General features: G+C 38.3%; 1 protein-coding gene across 1 annotated transcript in view; it reads left to right on the top strand.

The window, feature by feature from the left end:
- The window catches only part of LRRC63 (leucine rich repeat containing 63), a 187,706-nt gene that overhangs the window by 163,822 nt on the left and 4,473 nt on the right, over positions 1-19,411 (top strand). Inside the window, exon 7 of the mRNA XM_053704945.1 lies at positions 2,558-2,797. Within this exon, the coding sequence (XP_053560920.1) occupies positions 2,558-2,797 (240 nt within the window). The remainder of the gene's footprint in view (positions 1-2,557; positions 2,798-19,411) is intronic.

Here is a 19,411-nt window from a genome sequence, read left to right on the forward strand (position 1 = left end):
AGGATGTCAATCAGCTGAAGAAGCGTTACAACGACATTAAACGTTTCGCCAAAGCTAAATTGGCCAGAGAAAAAAATTGCTGCTGTAATGAACAATGTAAGTACAATGCTGATATTACTGCCTTTTATATATGTCTAGACTGGCGTCTAGAGTGACTTTCCTATTGTTTTGTACCTTGCCCGCCACCTAAAAGGTGGCGAGGCAAAAATAACGAGGTGGGGGCGGAGATTGACGCGAGCGGACCAATAGATTTTTTAGTACATTCGTTTTTGGCGAGTTGGTGGTCAAATGTGTCTAATTACAGTAAAAAATGGAGAGGTAGCGAGGTTTGGCGGATAAGTACGCTCGCAATTTTAAATATGCGAGTTTTAACATAATTGACGGCTTTGTACATATCAGTTTGCGAGTTTTGACGCGAGATTTGTTGCGGGTAGCTCGCTGACTGCTTAGTACATGGAGCCCTTAGTCTGGTTTTGGTTAGAATTAGACCTGTTATCAAGCCTATTGTCCTCCATAGAGTTTGAATATGGTCCTTAAAGCTTTGCAATCTCTGCTTTGTTAACATTTGCATACACTGGATATTCAATTGCTTTTTTGGAAAGTTTTGTTTTTGTTAGCTATTTCCTCAGCTAGGGGAGTATCTGAGTTGTCAGCTCTCTCATGTGATCCTCTATATTTAATTTTTCATCAGGGCAAAGCAGTCTTAAGAACTTTGCCCGGATTTCTAACTAAGGTGGTTTCTTCATAAAATATTAACCAGGAAATTATGGTTCCCTTGTTATGTCCCAAATCATTGTCATCAAAGGAGAGATTGTTTTATAATCTGAATATGGTTAGGGCATCAAAATTGTATTTACTGGCTACTAAGGACTTCTGTCAGTCTTCAAGCTTGTTTGTTTTATATTTAGGTAAATGTAAGGGTCAAAAAGCTTCTTCTGTTCCTTAGAGTCATAGTTAAGGAATCTGTTTCTCAGAGCTTATTTGGAGGTGGGGCAGTCGCCGCCTTTCCCACCTTTACTTATTACAGCTCATTCAACTCGTTCTGTATCTACTTCTTGGGCTTCAGAGGCACAAATTTGCAAGATGCAACTTGGTCATCTTTGCATACTTTCACAAAATGTTATAGTTTTGAGGTGTTTGCCCCTTTTGGAAGGAAGGTTCTCCAGGCTGTGGTTTCTGGTAAATAGGCGCCTGCCTTTCCTTTTCTGTTTTGTCCCACCCATTTTTTTTCGTGGACTCCATTAGTTCCCAACAGTAAGGAATCGTGGACTCTCACAAACTTAAAGGGACAGTTCACCCAAAAACTTTCTCCCCTTTAAATTATTCCCAATGATCCTTTTTACCTGCTAGAGTGTATTAAATTGGTTGCAAGTAGCTCCTTTACTCATATTTCAGCATTTGAAATAGCTGATTTAGCTTGTGGTTTCCCAACCTATACTGAAAGTTTTGATACTGGCGTATACGCTATTGACAAGCCTAAGTAAACACAGCCAGCAGAAGAGATTACACCCTCAGTGGGGGGCATGATAGTTAAGTAATAAAATGATAATTTTCCATTGTTTTCTCTATGTATTGAGCTTTGGTGTTCCAGACAAATATAAGATAAGGAAGCAAGTCTGTGTACATGAAAGTGATAACATAATGAGATCTGATATTACCTGAAGCTCAACCCATTGTAATAGGCTGTGGTTTCAAAGCACAAAACCAGCTACTTCAGATACACAAATAAACCCGAAAATGCAATTTCTCAAATATTTTATACCCTGCAGTTGGTATAACAAGTCATTTAAAATACATTTATAGAAAAACAATTTTACAGTGTACTGTCCCTTTAAGAAAGATAAATTCCTTTCTTTCTTGGTGGCGAGTGTTCTCAAATCCACCCAATTTTTTCCTAGCGGTGGCAGTTCTAGTTTGCATCACTTTACCCTAATATCTTTCTTACTTCTTCCTGCTATACCTGGCTATTCGTAATATTGGGTGGGTCAGGGAAGTAGGAGGGATACTTAAAGTCTGGTGTAGGGTGTCTTTGCCTCCTCCTGGTGGTCAGGTGATGAATTTCCAACAGTACGGAATCATGGACTCTCACCGCTAAGAATTTATCTGGTAAGAATTGATTGTTTTTTCTGTACCACTTTACAAACCATCCTGTTAAAGCCAAAAGACTGGAGCACTTAAATGTTTTGTTTCATGTATGGTAGTTTGTTTAACCAAATAATCTTTTCCACTCACTACACCTTTTTTCCATAAATGGGTTGTTGCCAAACACGCACTTCCTGTTAGTTTCCAAAAGTAAAGTAAGCTTGTTTATAATATTTTTATGTATAAATAAAGCTCTTTCATATACCCATTTTGTAGAGTTTAATATAGAGGTGTTTACATATGTATTTCAACCATAAGTTCTAGATTTAAACTACAAAGCAATTACTAAATTAATAATGTCAGTAAGTGTAATTATTTTTCTATAAAATCCTTTTTTTTTAAATATAAATATGATATAGGAAAATGCCACATGGATTATGTCTCAAAAACAAATATATGTATCCTCTTGTTTTAGGCTTCTGGAATTCCTGAACGTGGAAGGTAATAGTCTGCCAGCTCTACCTTGTGAAGCACTGAAACTTAAGCTCAAATACCTACGTGTTGCAAATAATGAAATGCACCCTCTGTTTTGGAGAGAAAATACTTGCATTAAGCCTCAGAAGCTGACTGACTTGGCAGCTCTTTCCTTTGCTAAAAACAATATGTGGCACCATGTGAAGAAAATCCCTAATGATGTAAAAAAGATATTGGACAAGTAAGTAACCGGCCTTACCAGGCTTATAGGTTATATGAATCTAAAGTTAAGCAGCATCCATTCTCATCTTGTGATTTTGCTCTTACAAGTGATATACTTTATTTTGAGGGTTAACAAGATTCTTACTCAATGTAACATTGTACAAAAACTGCTTTAGTGCGGAAAAGTATTCTTATAAATTACATCAATTGCAATTTGTCCTTCAAAAATCAACAAAAAGATAACAAGCTCTTAAGGCATTACTAATTATGCCTGCACATAACTGTATACATTTATGTATTGTATTGAAACCATGCAAAAGATTATTAAATACTATGGGCCAGATTGATAGTGGTGCACTAACAGTTACATGCGAGCGATATCAGGTATATCGCAGCTGTTTGTGCGTCAGATGTAAATAGATTCATTCATGTAGAGTAAAATCCGCATTTACTGGACTTTTACAAACAATATAAATTATTTATTACTGTGACGTTTCGGAGCGTGACAGACCCTCCTGCAGACCAAGTTACTTCACACTTGCAGAACACAGTCATTTTCTAAAGATCTTTTGGAACAAGGTATCTTTATTGTTTGGGGATCTGATCTCTAGGACAGGGGACACAGTACTAGTACTAACTATTTGATGCAAATGCCTAATTTGGTTATTCAAATAAAGGGTATCCCAAGGCTATTTAATTTAAATTGAATATAGAACAACAATAGAACAGCAACAACAATAACTAACAGGTCGATAAGCCGATGTACTGTGTATAGGTAAGATATATTGGTAATTGGTTATAAACATATAGTTACTCTATGAGAAAATTTGGGAGTGCTAGCCACAATTCTTGTATATCAAGCCGGTACATCACTATAAAGCTGATGATTTAGTTTTATCCACATGGTCCTATTTTGGGTAGTAAGTAAATCATAAGCGATAAGGACCATGTGACTAGAAACTCCCCAAAGTTCCATTATAAAAGGATAGCTATACCTTCACATTAACATTACGTGCCTGTTTTCTTGGCATTAAATATGTGGTCTCTTAAAGATGCAAAAGGCTCTCTATATTGCTATGAGAGTGTTATATTCAGTACACATACAACTCTGCATTCCTCAAGAATTTAAATTTAATTATAGCACTTTCTGTGTGTATATTTTGTTATAAGTAATACCTGACAATGTAGGTAAAAACTTTCTTCCCAGACTACGGCTTCGGCCGCCAGCCGCAGAGCATGGGTGCAACTAGTATAAAAGCATGTGAGGTATCTATCAAATCAATATTAATTAAAAACTGTCTTTCAAAAGAGAGTTATATGACACATTGCAAACACTCAAGCATAAATTGTACAAGGGCTTCTAAATATGTTATCAAGGCTGAAAAAATATGTAAAAAATGCAAGTAAACTTAACCAAATATAGAACCAAACAACAGGCTGTATGTCCAATGTTCAACTTGAGATCCTAGTGGACCGTATATATTAAGGGAGAACCAGCAAGTAATTTCCAACACCTGGGATTGGTATTTAGAAAGCGCAATGTCCCCACATCCAGATTCAAACTAGTATGGTTATTATGAAACCATGTGGTCGATATTGGGGCCTTCACGTTGCCATCTGTTAGGATCATATTTTCAGTTATATTTTCAGCAGAGTCCAATGTGTTGATTAGCTTCTCAAAAAAATCTATGTAAGAACTATTTGATTTGATGGGAGCAAGTGATGTGCAATCAATCTTGGGGATCCAAATTACCCGGGAGCACCCCCCGGACTCCCGCTGCGGCACAAAGCCCATCAATTTCCCATCAAAAATTATTTTCTCAGAAGCTCTGCTGACTGGTGTCTTCAGCTCTGCTGCAATTGTATGCGGATCCGTTATAGCATCGGTGAGATTTCTGGCAACCCGATCGATATAGTTAGTGTAAGTAGCATAGTGCCCCCTCTCAGAAGACGCCTTATGGTATGACTGCTTGTTAGGTGGTGGTTGCCTCTGCTGGTGAAAAGGCTTTGTTGGGACATATCTGATTTTAACATCATCCTGCAGGGGTGCAGCTTCCATGGTACCGATAGAGGTATTACGCTCACTGTGTTTATCATAGATTTCTATCAGACGATCCCAGGGAGCTCTATCAGTCAAGCTCTGAAAAATACCTTCGAGTCTTGCCATGCAGTAGTCTAAGCTATTCAGAAGGCCTGCTTCTCTGTCGGCGGCCATCTTAATAGGTTTGTGGCGTTCCCTGTCGGCTAGATTTTCTTTTGTTTGAGTAGCAGTCCGTTGCTGTTCCAACCAGATAAGTAATGCAGGGATTATGTTTGAATTTTTAATGTCCAAATTAGGGCGGGGAACCTCGGCTCACCGAGGGGGGTAGCGCTGCCTGATATGAGCCGCCGTCCAGGCCTCAATCGCCCGATCTTGTCCTCCTGCGTCAAAAGCACAGCTGATATTCTGACATACAATGCGCCTCTGTACAGCACAAAGGTATATATTGTTACTGTGGTGTATTTGCTGTAATATTGTTCCGTTGTCGGCGGTTTTTCGGAACTTTGGCTGGAGTGCTAAGAAAATGCGACCATTCCTGATCGCTGCACGGACACGCCCCCCCTTCCTAAGTATTTTTATGAAGACAATAAGGCTTCTGAATATCTTAAGGACTCAAATGACTCAGAATCAGGGTGGATATTATTTGTGCTGGTGTATGATTTCCCTTCTTTAGAGATTATTACTTTGGTTCTGCAAGTATTTTGTGAGTGATTTTTCTGTACTTCTGGATCAGGCTGGAGCTGTCCCCTCTGCAGCACCATCTTCTGATCCCTTAGAAGTGAGGTCATCAGACCACTTACCCACTCAGACTATGGAATTCTCATAAGGACAATAAGGCTTCTGAATATTTTAAGGACTCTGATTCAAATGACTCAGAATGGATATTATTTCAATCAAACTGATTTTAATAAAAATTAAAATCAAGAGTCTTTAAGCCTTGGTTAAAATCATGGTTTTCTACGTAAAGGTTTCATTTTTAGAATAACTTTTCAAAAAAATGTTTCCGGTTATATCAGAAAATCAAGTCATCAAGTGAAGAAAATATGGTGCAACAGGGACATTACCAAGAATTGGATGTCCCTCCAAAATTGATGAAAAGACGAGAAGAAAACTGGTCTGGGAGGCTGCCAAGAGGCCTACAGCAACATTAAAGGAGCTGCAGGAATATCTGGCAAGTACTGGCTGTGTGGTACATGTGACAACAATCGCCTGTATTCTTCATATGTCTGGGCTATGGGGTAGAGTGGCAAGACGGAAGCCTTTTCTTACAAAAAAAACATCCAAGCCCGGCTAAATTTTGCAAAAACACATCTGAAGTTTCCCAAAAGCATGTTGCAAAAGGTGTTCTGGTCTGATGAAACCAAAGTTGAACTTTTTGGCCATAATTCCAAAAGATATGTTTGGCGCAAAAACAACACTGCATATAACCAAAAGAACACCATACCCACAGTGAAGCATGGTGGTGGCAGCATCATGCTTTGGGGCTGTTTTTCTTCAGCTGGAACTGGGGCCTTAGTCAAGGTAGAGGGAATAATGAACAGTTCCAAATACCAGACAATATTGGCACAACACCTTCAGGCTTCTGCTAGAAAGCTGAACATGAAGAGGAACTTCATCTTTCAGCATGACAACGCCCCAAAGCATACATCCAAATCAACAAAGGAATGGCTTCACCAGAAGAAGATTAATGTTTTGGGATGGCCCAGCCAGAGCCCAGACCTGAATCCAATTCAAAATCTGTGGGGAGATCTGAAGAGGGCTGTGCACAGGAGATGCCCTCGCATTCTGACAGATTTGGAGTGTTTTTGCAAAGAACAGTGGGCAAATCTTGCCAAGTCAAGATGTGCCATGCTGAAAAAATCATACCCAAAAAGACTGAGTAATAAAATCAAAAGGTGCTTCAATAAAGTATTAGTTTAAGGGTGTTCACACTTATGCAATCTTATTATTTTATTTTTTTATTTTTATTTCCCTTTACCTAAAATATTTCAGTTTGTTTTTCAATTGAGTTGTACAGTTTATAGGTCACATTAAAGGGGGGAAAAGTTCTGAAATGATTTATCTTTGTCTCATTTTTTTTACATCACAGAAACCTGACATTTTAACAGGGATGTGTAGACTTTTTATATCCACTGTAATTAAAAACTAATCCTTATTTCAGGATGAAACAACTTTGGATTATTAATGTATTTTAAATAGAAAGTTATCTTTACAATAGATTTTTTTTTTTTCAAACAGCATTTTATTTCATAAAATGCTTTTTAAATAATAAAAAACATTCTAATTTCAATTAAGAAAATCAGTTTCTTTCTATGGTGGTGAGAGTCCACAAAATTCTTTCTCTTGGTAAGTTCATCTCCTGGCCACCAGGAGGAGGCAAACACACCCTACGCCAGAACTTTAAGAATCCTTGCTACTTCCCTCTACCTCCCAGTAGCTTTTTACCTCATCAAGGAGAAGGCAGGGATAGAGGTATTATGAATTTTTAGAATGTTTCAGGGATTGTAATCCCCATTTTGCGTAAATGGATAGTTCCTGGAACAGAGTTATGTAGGAGAGTACTGGCTGTACACTGTAAATCTTCTCATGGAAGTTGTGGTTACAGCCATCCACAGTGGTCGCTGGAATAGTTCCTTTAGCCTCTTCCTGATGGACCATGGAAATGTACTCTCTGGAGATATCCGCTACTGTTAGTACCAATAAAGTATGGGCTCTCTGCTGTAGCAGCTGCATGGACAGTTAGGCGAGTGCATTGGAGGGGACAAGTTTGGGTAAGTATAACTTGTCTCATACACCCCACAAGCCTTTGAATATGTGTTTGTTTTTTGACTAGTGCAGGTGTGAGCCTCAGGGTGTTTCCACACGGCCCTTTCCCCAAATGTAGCTGCAATAGGATCAAATTGAGGTTTGTGCACGCCTGGCTAGAGGTTTGTGCACACATTTTATTGGCTTATTATTTTGGTGGAGCATATTCTGACTAAACTACTGACTGTGTAATTTATTTATTTTTGGTAGAAAACTTTTACTCTGTTTTATTCCATAGGTTTAGTGCACAGCCCTTTTAAGGCTACGTTTCCTACCGGCACAGTTAGCACGCCTTTGTCAGTGCAGAGACAGCTGCAGGTGCGCTAACTGTGCTGGTGGCTGTGCTGGGTTTTTGGAGGCTGGAGGTGGCGAAGTGTGCTAATGGCAAGTCGGGCGAGAGAGAGTTGTTAGAATTTCCAGCCCGGTGTTCTTTACAACATATGTGGAATGCAGTGATGTAAGTGTGCACATGCGCACTGACAGGGTAGCAAAAATTGACAGAACACCGGCACAGCTTTTTGGCACATGGAATGCCTCTTCCTTCTTTTTCACTGTGGCCATAACGCACAACAGGAACCCTCTTCATAGCAGCCCTGGCATCAGAGGGGGTAAGTTAAATACTATGCCAGGCTGCAAGTGGGATAGTATTGGGGGTTAGTACTGTTATTGAGACCTCAATATTGGGGATTTATTCAATTTATTGTGCCCACTATATATATATATTTGGGAAACCTGTTTGGGCCTCTAGAGGGCTTTTACAGTTAGCTTAAGGGAGCTGTGGGTTTGAGATAGGGGGATAACTACCACCTTGGGCACCCTAGTTTTGGGTTCCTGCTAATACTGCATCTCAGACTTGTCCGCCTGTCTATGTTACGCAGGGTGGCATTATTGATTTTAATCTAGATTTTAAGAAACAAAGTCTGCAATCTCTGAGGCTATGGCTAGTAAGCCTCCTTCTACTATGTGTAAACACAAGTCCACGTCTTCAGGTACGTCAGTTAACAGTGTATTACCTACTGGTGACTCTAATTCTAGGCAGATTAAGGTTTTTGATTTGGATGGATCATCCTATTCTTTTAATAGGGAATTAAGTCAGACAAAGAAGCTGAGGATACTTCTTTTCAGTTTAAACTAGAGCACTTATGGTTTCTACTTAAGGAAGTTTTAGGCCTTATGAGTTTTGTACTCTAAGCCAGTTGAGGACAAGCCTGTTCAAAACTTAGATATAATTTTTAGACCCAAGTGTAAGGCAGTTGAGGTTTTCCAGTTCCTTCCTTAGTTACAAAAATTATCTCTCAGGAGTGAGATAAACCTGGTGTTCCATTTAAACCTCTAACTTCTAAATGCTTTTTCCTGTACCAGATTCTAATCTGGAACTCTAATTCTGTTCCAAGGGTGGATGATGCTATATATACCTTAGCTAAACGAACCTCAATTCTTCTATAAGATGGAGCCTATGGATAGGAAGCTTTAGGCTTTTCTTTGTAAGGCTTTTACAAAAGGGTAATTGTTGTTTCAGCATGTGATAGGTATAGTTACTGTTGCTGGTGATGCATCTTTCTGGTGCAACTCTCTACATACGCTTGTTTCTGAGGAATCATCTTTGGAGGATATTGAAGAATGCATTCACTATTTAAAGGTTTTTCAAATTATTCAAATTAATACAAAATATGTGGCGTTCTCATGGTATCAACGTCCAGGCTTGTGAACTTGTTTGGACTTGGATTGGATTCTATCATTTCCACGGTGACAGGTGGCAAGGGAGCATTTCTGTCACAGGATAAGATAAACATTCTGAATATTTAATTGTGTATACGCTTCACAGTTTACAAATTGGATCTGAGATTTTAACTTTAAATTAATTTAAGAAACAATTGTTTTCTAACTGAACATTAAAAGGACATAAAACCCTTTTTTTCTGTCAGGATTCATATAGAACATACAATTTTAAACTTTCCCATTTACTTCTATTTTCAAATTTTCTTCATTGATGTTATTCTTTGTTGAAGAGCATGACGGGAAGTACTGGAGCGTGCTTATGTCTTCAGTACTATATGGCAACAGTCTTGCAACAATGTTATTCATTACCAAAAACACTAGATGACAGCACTATTTCCTGTCATGTAGTGCTTAAGACATGTGCACGCTACCTATCTAGATATCTCTTCAATAAAGAATAACATGAGAACGATACAAAATTGATAACAGAATTAAATTTAAAAAAAAAATTGTGTCTATCTGGATCATGAAAGAAAAATGTTGGGTTTCATGTCCCTTTAACAAAAATATAAGCATTTAAAGAGCCAAGCGTTAAACCAAACAAGTCCGATGAATTTTTAAAAAGGTAAAGCTGTGACATAAGATAAATCCAAAAATCGTTAGTGATCTTTCTTTTTTTGTAAATAAAAAAAAAAAAAATTAAAACTATGGGGAAATTAGATTTTCTGATCAATTTGAATATCACTGAATTTGCCTAATATTTCATAAGCACCTTCTGTCTTGTACACTAAGGGCGAGATTACATATACGGCGTAGGTTTCAGCGCAACTGCTGAAACCCATGCCCGCCTGTAAGTTCACCTCGCAAATCGGGTGATTCACATATACGGTGCCGGCAGATCATATACTGCCGTTAGTTGGATAAACCGGCAGCATTCAAAAATTTGCGGAAATAGACATTTCTGGAGTCGCCAGCGACTTATGGCAGTTTATGAACTGCCGACGGCTAAGAAAAAAAAAAGTTTAATTTCCTGTAAAAGTCTAACCCGTCTCCCATAAATGAACCCGACACGTCAAAACCCCTATATCCGCCATCCCCCCATATCGCAACTACTAATAAAATGTATTAACCTCTAAACTACCATCCCTCCAACAACGCCATCTACTTATTTAAAATATTTAAACTATTAACCCCTAATCCGCCAACACCCACATCATAAAGTACCTAATTAATGTATTAACAACTAATCCGCCATCCCCCCACATCTCAAAGTACCTAATAAATGTATTAACCACTATTCCGCTGTCCCCCCACATTGCAAAGTACCTAATAAATGTATTAACCCCTAATCCGCCATCCCCCCCCACAATGCAAAGTATATATCAACACTATTAAGCCCTAAACCGTCATCTCCCCACAACAGAAACTACCTATCAAAACTATTAACCCCTAATCCGCCACCCACCCACAATGCAATCTTCCTAATTAACCTATTAACCCCTAAACCTCCACCCACCCACAACGCAAAGTATTATTCTAATCACTAAGCCCCCTAACCTAACACCCCTTAAATTAACCCCAATTACATAAAATAAAAAAGACTATCTCCTTAAAAATGTATAAAAAAATTACCAAAATTAAAACATATTAATTTAACATTTAAAAAAAAATCCTAACATTACATTAAAAAAACAACCTAAGATTAAATTAAAATAAAAAAATCTATTTAAAAAAATCTAAGATTACAGAAAATAATAAAGAAAATTATCCAAAATAAAAAAAAAAACTAACTTAACATTAAAATAAAAAAATCCTAACATTACATTAAAAAAACAACCTAAGATTAAATTAAATTAAAGAATCTATTACAAAAAAATCTAAGATTACAGAAAAAAATAAACAAAATTATCCAAAAGTATAAAACCTAATTTAACATTAAAATAAAAAATCATAACATTACATTAAAAAAACAACCTAAGATTAAATTAAAAAATCTAATATTACAAAAAAATAAGAAAATCTAAGATTACAGAAAAAAATAAACAAAATTATCCAAAATAAAAAATGTAAACCTAATATTATACCACTATAAAAACAAAAAAGCCACCCCAAAATAAAAACACCCCTAATCTAACACTAAACTACCAATAGCCCTTAAAAGGGCCTTTTGTAGGGCATTGTCCTGAGGAAATCAGCTCTTTTACTTAAAAAATACAAATTAACTCCTAACAGTAAAACACCCAACCCCCCAAAATAAAAAATACATTTGTATGGGCATTGCCCTTAAAAGGGCAATTGGCTCTTTTGATGCCCACTAAATAACATAAAAAGCCCTAATCTAAAAAAAAAACACCCCCAGATTAGATTAGAGCTTTTTTATTTTTTAATGGGCAGCAAAAGAAATGATTGCCCCTTTAAGGGCAATGCCCATACAAATGCCCCTTTAGGGGCTATGGGTAGATCAGATTTTTTTTTAGAGTTAGATCTTTTTTATTTTGGGGAGTTGGGTGGGTGGTATTTACTGTTAGGAGTTAATTTGTATTTTTTTATGTAAAAGAGCTGATTTCTTCAGGACAATGGCCTACAAAAGGCCCTTTTAAGGGCTATTGGTAGTTTATTTTGATGTGGCTTTTTTGTTTTTATAGGGGTATTAGATTAGGTTTAATTTTTTTTATTTTGGATCATTTCGTAATATTAGATTTTTTATTTTAATTCAATCTTAGGGTTTTTTTTATGTTAAGTTAGTATTTTTATAATTTGGTAATGTTTAATTTCCAGGGATTTACAGTGCTCATATACCCAGCGCAAGGCTTGCTGCACCTGTGTGGTGAGGTGAATATGGTGTAAACATAGATGATGTGTTTGACATATGATGGGGCGACAATAAGACTCTGCTGGATTTTGTGACAGAACTTAATTTTGCAGTGGCAGGACTAGAGTTCTCTGTAACCTTTAGTGAAAAGTCAGTCACATTCTTAGACACCAACGTTTGTAAAATAGGTAATCAACTTACTTTTGATCTCTATGTAAAATAGACCAATATAAACACACTGTTGCATTACAACAGTTTTCATCTTAGAACACTGGTTGATTCTCTACCAAAAAGCCAGTTACTCAGAGTAAAAAGACTAGAAAGTGAAGAATATGATTTAGACCAGAGATTACAAGAGATGTCCAAAAAAATTATTGACAGAGGATACCCTGAAAATTAGTGATAGAGAAAACCATGGAAATCAAAAAGAATAAAATAATGAGAGATATAAAGAACAAGGAAGATAGGATGGTTTTCGTATCCCATTATAGTCCATTAAGTCATCAGATCTCTAGGATTATTCATAAACATTGGTACAAACTAAGGGACTGTAATGAACAAGTCTGCATATTAAATAATCCACATTTAATGGCACATAGTAGGGTAAAGAATCTCAGGGATCATTTGGTCAAAACAGATATAGGCCCCATTAAGAATGTGAGACAAACGCAATAAAATCAGGGATCTATCCATGTTAAACTGCATGAGTTGTAGTTCTGTCATTAAAGGTGAAAATTTCTACCATCCCCAAAATGGTAAGAAATATAAGAGTAATGGTTATTACACGTGTGAAACTACCCACGTGATTTATCTAATTAAGTGTCCGTGTTCCCTAGTATACATAGGGGAAATGACACATAAATTTAGAGATAGAATGAGTCAGCACCATTCAAATATTCGGTGCAGTAATCAAGAGGCACCATTGTCTAAACATTTAACCCCTTAATGACCACAGCACTTTTCCATTTTCTGTCCGTTTGGGACCAAGGCTATTTTTACATTTTTGCGGTGTTTGTGTTTAGCTGTAATTTTCCTCTTACTCATTTACTGTACCCACACATATTATATACTGTTTTTCTCGCCATTAAATGGACTTTCAAAATCTACAATTATTTTCATCATATCTTATAATTTGCTATAAAAGAAAATACAAAATATGATGAAAAAATTGAAAAAAACACACTTTTTCTAACTTTGACCCCCAAAATCTGTTACACATCTACAACCACCAAAAAACACCCATGCTAAATAGTTTCTAAATTTTGTCCTGAGTTTAGAAATACCCAATGTTTACATGTTCTTTGCTTTTTTTGCAAGTTATAGGGCAATAAATAAAAGTAGCACTTTGCCATTTCCAAACCACTTTTTTTCAAAATTAGCGCTAGTTACATTGGGACACTAATATTTTTCAGGAATCTCTGAATATCCATTGACATGTATATATTTTTTTTTAGAAGACATCTCAAAGTATTGATCTAGGCCCATTTTAGTATATTTCATGCCACCATTTCACCGCCAAATGCGATCAAATAAAAAAAAAATGTTCACTTTTTCACAAATTTTTTCACAAACTTTAGGTTTCTCACTGAAATTATTTACAAACAACTCATGAAATTATGGCATAAATGGTTGTAAATGCTTCTCTGGGATCCCCTTTGTTCATAAATAGCAGACATATATGGCTTTGGCTTTGCTTTTTGGTAATTAGAAGGCTGCTAAATGCCACTTCGCACCACACGTGTATTATGCCCAGCAGTGAATGGGTTAATTAGGGAGCATGTAGGGAGCTTCTAGGGTTAATTTTAGCTCTAGTGTAGTGTAGTAGACAACCCCAAGTATTGATCTAGGCCCATTTTGGTATATTTCATGCCACCATTTCACCGCCAAAAGCGATCAAATAAAATTTTTTTTTCACTTTTTCAAACTTTAGGTTTCTCACTAAAATTATTAACAGCTTGTGCAATTATGGCACAAATGGTTGTAAATGCTTCTCTGGGATCCCCTTTGTTCAGAAATAGCAGACATATATGGCTTTGGCGTTGCTTTTTGGTAATTAGAAGGCAGCTAAATACTGCTGCGCATCACACGTGTATTATGGCCAGCAGTGAAGGGGTTAATTAGGTAATTTGTAGGGAGCTTGCAGGGTTAATTTTAGCTTTAGTGTAGAGATCAGCCTCCCACCTGACACATCCCACCCCCTGATCCCTCCCAAACAGCTCTCTTCCCTCCCCCACCCCACAATTGTCCCCGCCATCTTAAGTACTGGCAGAAAGTCTGCCAGTACTAAAATAAAAGGTATTTAAAAACAACAACAAAAAAAAAAATCATTTTTAGCATATTTACATATACTGCTATGTAGGATCCCCCCTTAGCCCCCAACCTCCCTGATCCCCCCAAAATAGCTCCCTAACCCTCCCCCTCTGCCTTATTAGGGGCCATCTTGGGGGCCAGTTTGCAAATAAAAATGTTTTTTTATTATTTGTTTTTATTTTTTTCTGTAGTGTAGCTCCCCCCCCACAGTCCAATATCCCACCAGCCAAACCGATCACCAAATCCCCATCTCCACTTCTAACTAAAAATGTTCTGTAGCGTAGTGGTTCCCACCCGCTCCCTCCCCGTGCACGCGCCCGCCCGGCCTCCCCGTGCACGTGCCCGCGTCAGTGCGCGCCCCCCCGGTCGTCCCCGCCCACGATCCCGCCCCCCTCCGCATCACAAAGGCCATCGATGGCCGCCACCCACCTCCCACACCGGCTCCCACCCACCAACGAACTTAGCCGTTAATGTCCGGTGCAGAGAGGGCCACAGAGTCGCTCTCTCTGAATCGGATGGCTAAAAATGGTTATTGCAGGATGCCTCGATATCGAGGCATCACTGCAATAACCGGAAAGCAGCTTGAAGCGAGCAGGATCGCTTCCAGCTGCTTTCCACACCGAGGACGTGCAGGGTACGTCCTCAGGCGTTAACTGCCTTTTTTTGAGGACGTACCCTGCACGTCCTCGGTCATTAAGGGGTTAAAAAAAAGGGTTATCAAATAAGCCAGATGAGGTGGCAAGTAATAAATCACATACGGCCCCCTAGAAATGGTATGGACAGAGAGAAGTTGTTAAAACAAAGGGAAGTTTTGTGGGTAAACAAATTGAAAACACTAGTCCCCAAAGGAGTATATAGAGATTATGATTTGACAGTTTTCCTATAAGTAGAGGTTATCGTATGTAGTGTAAATAGTGACAATAGGCAACATTTTATTTTAGTTCTTAGTATCTTGCAAAGAATCATGATGATACATGAAAAGATACAATTTAAAAAAATATATATTTAAAACGAGGTTAATAATATGTGGTGAATATGATGTAGATACAGAATATGTCCACTAGATGGAGTCAGCCATTAAGATTGAGAGAATGGAGTGAAAAAGAAACATTTAATGGATAGTAAAATACCAAAAATGTTACTGTTTAAAATTATAGGTAATCCCTTTATTTACCATTCCCAGTTTTGCATAACCAGTACTGTTATAGAAATATACTTTTTACCTCTGTAATTACCTTGTATCTAAACTTCTGCCGACTGCCTCCTTATATCAGATCTTTTGACAGACTTGCATTTCAGGCAATTAGTGTTGACTCTTAAATAACTTCACGTCTATGAGCACAGTGTTATCTATATGGAACACTTGAACTAACGCCCTCTAGCTGTGAAAAACTGTCAAATGCATTCAGATGAGAGGCAGCCTTCAAGGGCTTAAAATTAGCATATGAGCCTACCTAGGTTTAGCTTTCAACTAAAAAAGAGAACAAATACAAAAGTAAATTAAAAAGTTGTTTAAAATTACATTCCCTATCTGAATCATGAAAGTTTAAGTTGGACTTTACTATCCCTTTAAAAGGCTGTCACTGTGTCTTTTGCATGACTAAGGGGATTACCCCCGAAAGGTTGCTATTTTTAGGTCTATAATAAAGAGGATATAATTCACTTGGTGCTTTGGACTGTTGTTTTGTGGATATCTTTTTATAGCGAGTTATGTATATGAATATATATATGTCTATATATCTTAAGATCTGTATGTGAATATCACTTTGAAAATCCCTCTGAGATATTGTTTAATGTGCATAAGATTGTAATGTAAAATATTTCCATTATCTCCATAGTTAAACATATCTCTATACATATAAATACATATTTCTCTATGTGTATGAATGTCAATGTAAAATCAATCCCTGTGGCGGCTTTTTTCCCCGAACACCTGAGATCTCCTATCTTTTAGCCCTTATATATATCTTTTAGTCCTTGTGTGCAATATTTTTTTAAATCATTTTTATTAGACAGTGTTAATATGAGTGTAACTGTACTTTGTAATGCATTTTGGAAGTGTTTCGTGAACATTTTATGTTGCGCAAAACTATTAACTGCAGCTTTTTGAGCGTGGAAAGGATTGTTTCAAAATTTATAATAGTAGCGCAATGGAAATTGATTATCTCTCCTACACCCCACTGGGATTGAAATTCTTTCCTCAACCTCAACCTCAACCCCCACTGACTTCTGCTCAGCATTTAAGCTGCTGCCCTCAGAGCTCGGTGAGTGCGATTGACTACTGCCCGCGCTGCAAACAGACTGCTGTCCCACTCACTGACTACACATGCAGTTACGAGCCAATTTAGGAGACTACACGTGCAGTCAGGAGCCAATGTGCCCCCAAAACCACCAATGGGAATAGCTTCAGTTCCCACTGAGCTGCGCCAATAGGTTAAGATAATCTGTGACCCCCTAGGTATCAATCACATGTCAACCATGTGATATGCGTAGCAGGCAGGCGGAAAGTCAGAAACCAAAAAAAAAAATTTTTTTTAAATTTTAAAAAAATTGTGCTGAAGCAGGGACACACCGACACACTGCTGCCGACACACTAGTGTGTCACAACACACAGTTTGGAAAGCACTGCCCTAGAGGAACTGGAACAATCACTCCCTGGGAGAAAAGATCCTGAACACAGTTCAAGAATGCCTCTCTTTTTACCTGGTCTGCAGACAATCTTGAGAGGTGGAATCTGCCCCTGGGAGGGCACGATTTTAATTCTATTTTGTAACCCTAAGATACTATATCCACAGCCCAAGGATCTGGGACATCCTGAACCCACGCTTGACAACACAGGGAAAGTCTGCCCCCTACTGGATCCGGTCCCGAATCGGAGGCAGACCCTTCATGCTGACTTAGACTCAGCTGAGGGTTTCTTTGATTGTTTCCCCTTGTTTCAAGACTGATTAGTTTTCCAAGAAGACTTGAACTGGTCCTGCTTGGAAGAGGAAGGGGAAGAGTTTCCTTTGAAGTTGTGATAGGAACAAAAATTATAAAGGAATTGGCTAGTTTGAGAGCCTTAATCCTATCTTGGATCTCCTCCAATGGAGTCTCTACAAAAATTGATTCAGACAAGACGTTGCACCAATAATATGCCCCACTTGCTACTGTGGAAATACAAACTGCTGGTTGCCATTGAAGACCTATACATACATCTTCTTCAAATAAGCCTCCAGCTTTTTGTCCATGGGATCCTTAAAAGAGCAGATATCCTCAATAGGGATTGTAGTTATCTAGCCCCTTCTACTTTAGGCACCATGCACCATGAATCTTTAATGGAGTAAGCAACAGGAAACATCTGTTTATGTAACAATCAACTCACTTGTAATTGTAACAACTAAGATATCATGTAAAATTGAGGATGTGTTACAAGAGTTGAGGATGACAGTACACTATATGCTTTTAGTGAACTGTATAACACTTGTTAATTTTGCCGGACAGCTAGCTCCCAGTAACTGGAGTGTCTATTAGTGGGAGTTGACTTTGGCAGGTATTCGTAGCAATGGATATACAGAGATAAACAGTAGTGCAGAGGTTAATTATATATCAGGATGCAGTTAGTAGAAAGAGACCAGGGTTAAATGCAAGCAGCTTCAGTCTACAAACAGTAGTGCAGAGGTTAATTGTATTTCAGGATGCAGTTAGTAGAGAGAGTTCACAGTTAAATGCAAGCAGCTTCACTATACAAATCTTACACTTGTAGTATGTTTAAGTGTACTTCAGAAGAGAGTTGCAGAGTGTGTTTATGAAAGTTTATACAGCACCTGTCCAGAAGTCGCTGAATGAGATTTCCCATTTAAGCAAACTGCAGCTGCTGTGAGTGCGATGAGTGCAGCACAGAGATCCGGTCCCAATGAGCTTGGTGAGCAGTGTGAACGCTGTGGTCCCTGCGTTTCCTGTTTGCTGAGCGGCGTGTCACGCCAGGTTGTTAGGAATACTCACAAGCAGACCCTGGATGGGGGAGGTGTGGAGTGAAGTCCTGCTGCAGATATGTAATGTCAGCTCCGGCTGCAGTAGAGGTATGCTGATAGAAAAGGAAATAAATACACAGTTTAAATCCTGTTATGCTGTAGAAAAGGTAAGGACTGGAACTGTAGCTATTACACTTTAATAAACCAGCAAAGGACCATGGGAGGAAGCAGGTTTATATTGGGTTCAGGTAGGAAGTTAACAAGATGTAAAGGTGGTATATAGTATTTGCTTGACACATTTAAGGTGGAATAGGAGGATCATGACACATCCCCCCCCCAAAGATCCATCAAGAAGGGATCAGGGTGCGGGACGATCAGGATGGCGCCTATGAAAGAGAGACACCAGCTGGGGAGCCGAGAGGTTGGCTGCAGGCTCCCAAGAATCTTCAGAGGAATCAAATCCAGCCCAATGGACAAGGTACTGCAGTTGTCCATTGCATCGACGAGAGTCCAAAACCGAATGTACTTCATATTCAGGATCCGGCGTCGGGGACACCAGAGCAGGAAGAGGCAGAAGACGAGAGGTATCACAGGGTTTAATCAATGATATATGAAAAGTTGGGTGGATGCGGTAAGTAGCAGGGAGCTGTAAGGTAACAGTAAGTGGGTTGCGAATGGCTACAATTGGAAAAGGACCAACAAAGAGATTGTTAAACTTCCTGCATGGTGAGGGTATTTTTAGATTTTTTGTGCTCAACCAAACCATGTCCCCAACCTTGTAATTAGGTTGTGGGCGATGCCGTAAATCATAGAAGCGCTTTTGAGTAGCTTGTGCATGCTTGATATTGCTTTGGACCACATTGTATGTTAGTTTAATAGAATTGATGAGATCATTAACCTGAGGACAAGGAGTGTGAGAGGATGATAAGGGATGGAAACGTGGGTGGAGTCCTGAGTTGATATAGAAAGGTGAAAATCCGGTAGAAGAGTTAG

This window comes from Bombina bombina, chromosome 3 (assembly GCF_027579735.1).
Source record: "Bombina bombina isolate aBomBom1 chromosome 3, aBomBom1.pri, whole genome shotgun sequence".
NCBI classification, from domain to species: Eukaryota; Metazoa; Chordata; class Amphibia; order Anura; family Bombinatoridae; genus Bombina; species Bombina bombina.